This window comes from Terrapene carolina, unplaced genomic scaffold (assembly GCF_002925995.2).
Source record: "Terrapene carolina triunguis isolate 2854851 unplaced genomic scaffold, T_m_triunguis-2.0 Scaffold23967, whole genome shotgun sequence".
NCBI lineage: Eukaryota > Metazoa > Chordata > Testudines > Emydidae > Terrapene > Terrapene triunguis.
In genome coordinates, this window is record NW_020688318.1 from 1 (window position 1) to 3201 (window position 3201).

General features: G+C 60.9%; 1 protein-coding gene across 1 annotated transcript; it reads left to right on the forward strand.

Annotated features, from left to right (window-relative positions):
• Window positions 1–1503: 1503 nt before the first annotated feature.
• Window positions 1504–3195, forward strand: LOC113408780 (helicase SKI2W-like; the record flags this gene model as incomplete). The annotated part of the gene is made up of 4 exons (XM_029913990.1): window positions 1504–1610; window positions 1832–1978; window positions 2813–2912; window positions 3161–3195. Coding segments are annotated over 4 exons (389 nt in total), but the record flags the coding sequence as incomplete, so codon positions are not given.
• Window positions 3196–3201: the final 6 nt, after the last annotated feature.

A 3201-nucleotide genomic window follows, 5' to 3' on the forward strand; every position in this document is an offset into this window, starting at 1 on the left:
GGCCTCGGCAAAACTCACACCCCCAATTCCCACCCAGTATTGGTGCAGTACACAGGGAAACTGAGGCACACACTGTATTCACATAGGACAGGAAGACTCGCATGCAACATAATGAGATGAATAAACCCACTGCGTCACATCTCGTGTCTTTCAAAAGTTTCCGTGCAGGGATTGCAGTTTGGGCGCTGTCTGTTCAACCAACCGCCTCAGTTTTGCGCAGTTCCGCTTTCGGAAATGAAATGCTGCCGTGCTGGGCCGCTGGGGTGTTTTCCCCGCCGCAGGGATGTTAAATTGAATTCTATTACGGTCGCTATTACCAAGAGCTCCAGCTATATTCACCTCTCGGACCAGATCCTGCGCTCCACTTAGGATGAACTCAAGACTTGCCTCTCCTTGGGTGGGTTCCAGGACTAGCTGCTCCAAGAAGCAGTCATTTAAGATGTCAAGAAACTGTATCTCTGCCTCCCGTCCTGAGGGGACATGGAGCCCATCAATATGGGGAGAGTCGAAATCCCCCATTATTATTGAGTTTTTTATTTTTGTAGCCTCTCTAATCTCCCTGCGCATTTCACAGTCACTATCGCCACGCTGGTCAGGTGGTCCGTAATAGATCCCTACCGCTATATTCATATTATCCGGCATGGAGTTACAATCCAGAGAGATTCTGTGGGACAGTTTGGGTCATTTAAGATTTTTTACTGGATTTGATTCTACGCTTTCTTTCACATCTAGTGCCACTCCAACAGCGTGACCTGTTCTGTCCTTCCGATAGATTTTGTACCCTGGAATTACTGTGTCCCATTGATTATCCTCATTCCACCAAGTTTCTGTGATGCTCATTATATCAATCTCCTCATTTAATACGAGGCACTCTAGTTCACCCAGCTTGGTATTTAGACTTCTAGCATGGGTATATAAGCACTTTAAAAACTTGTCACTTTTTAGCTGTCTGCCATTACGTGATGTAATTGAATGGGACTCTCTTCATTTGACTGTTTCTCATCAGATCCTACCTGTATTTTATCATCTTCCATCCTCTCCTCCGTACTAGGACATAGAGAATCTCCATGAACAGATCCTCCTCTAAGGGATGGCTCGGTCCGAACCACGTGCTCCTCCGCACCTCTCGCATTTTCCCCCAGCCCATGGTTTAAAAACTGCTCTACGACCTTTTAATGTTAAGTGCCAGCAATCTGGTTCCAGTCTGGTTTCGGTGGAGTCCATCCTTCCTGTACAGGCTCCTCCTTTCCCAAAAGTTTCCCCAGTTCCTAATGCAGCTAAACCCCTCCTCCCTACACCGTCCTCTCATCCCCACATGGAGACCCTGCAGCTCTGCCAGCAGCAGGTGGCGGTCAGGCCGGGGAGGGGAGTATGGGGGCAATCTTGGGGCTTGGGTGGGGATCAGGGCGGGGTCTCTGGGTCTGGCTTCAGCAGACCCCCCCAGTGTGGTGTGTGTGGGGGGGGCAGGCTGTACACTGACCCCTCCCCCCATGCCCCCCCCAGCGCGGCGTGGTGTGGGAGGAGGTGCTGATCATGCTGCCGGAGCACGTGAACATCATCCTGCTGAGCGCCACCGTCCCCAACACGCTGGAGTTCGCCGACTGGATCGGGTGAGGCGGGACCCGGGGGTGAGAGTGGTGGGGACAAGAGGGTGCGGGCTGCGGGGGTTGGGGAGGATCTGCGGGGGGTAGGCAGGGAAGGGGGGGCTGTATTGTGGGGGGGCTGGGAGGATCTGGGGGCGTGGGGATATGGGGGTTGTGGGGAAGGGGGGTGTATTGGGGTTGGGAGGCTGGGGGCAGGCAGGTGCTGACACCCCCCCGCCGCCCCACAGGCGGATCAAGCGGAAGCGGATCTACGTGATCAGCACCCTGCGGCGCCCGGTGCCCCTCGAGCACCATCTCTACACGGGCAACAGCCACAAAACCCAGCACGAACTCTTCCTGCTCCTTGACGCCCGCGGCACCTTCCTCACCAAGGGGTGAGCCCCCCACACCCCCCCAGCGCCGGGCCGGGGGTCTCCCTCACCCACTGCCCCCTGCACCCCCAGCGCCGGGCCGGGGGTCTCCCTCACCCACTGCCCCATGCACCCCCAGCGCCGGGCCAGGCGTCTCCCTCACCCACTGCCCCATGCACCCCCAGCGCCGGGCCGGGTGTCTCCCTCACCCACTGCCCCATGCACCCCTAGCGCCGGGCCGGGTGTCTCCCTCACCCACTGCCCCCCCTCCCCCCCGGGCTCCCTACGAACCCCCAGCGCCGGGCCGGGCGTCTCCTCTCACCTAGGGTTGCCATATTTTAATTTAAAAAAAGGACACTCCACGGGGCCCCGGACCCGCCCCAACTCCGCCCCTTCCCTGCCCCCAGCCCCGCCCCAACTCTGCCCCCTCCCCTGAACGCTCCGCCCCCTGCTCCTCCCCCTCCCCTGCTTCCCGTGGATCAAATGTTCGTGGGAAGCCTGAAACAGGGAGGCAGCAGGTAAGCTGGGTCTGGGGCGGGGCGGGGGGCGGCCCAGTCCGGCTCTCCCGGCCAAGCAGCTCCCTCCGGCGGCCAGCCGGCCCAGCCCAAGAGGCTCTGGCCCCGGCGTCTCCTGCCCGGTTCGGCTTGGGCCCTGGGGTGCCGGCCCTCGGCCGAGCAGCCCCGGCCCCCGGCCGAGCACCACCGGCCCCTCCCCGCCGGCCCCTCCCTCCCTATTTTCCCGAACATGTCCGGCTTTTTGGGATTTCCTCCCAGACGGGGATTTGAGGCCCAAAAAGCAGGACATGTCCGGGAAAATCCGGACGTATGGTAATCCTACCCTCGCCCACTGTCCCCCCAGGTACTACGCGGCGGTGGAGGCGAAGAAGGAGCGCTCCAGCAAACACGCCCAGACCTTCGGGGCCAAGCAGCCCACGCACACGGGCACCGGGCCGGGCCAGGTCAGCACCGGGGGTCACGGCAGCGGGGGGGGGGGGGGGGGAGGAGGCTGTCACTGTGATGTGACAGGCTCCGGGGCGACAGTGGGGTGTGATGGGAGGTGGGTACGGGGGTGTCCTGGGGACTGGGGCAGGCATGGGGGGGTGCTGCTGTTGGGGGGGCAATTCAGGGGGAATATGGGGGGGCAGGGGGGAGACGCAGGGGAGCTCAGGGCCCTGGCGTGACCCCCCCCCGCCCCTCCCCTCCCCAGGAGAAGGGCGTGTGGCTCTCGCTGATGGACGCGCTGCGGAA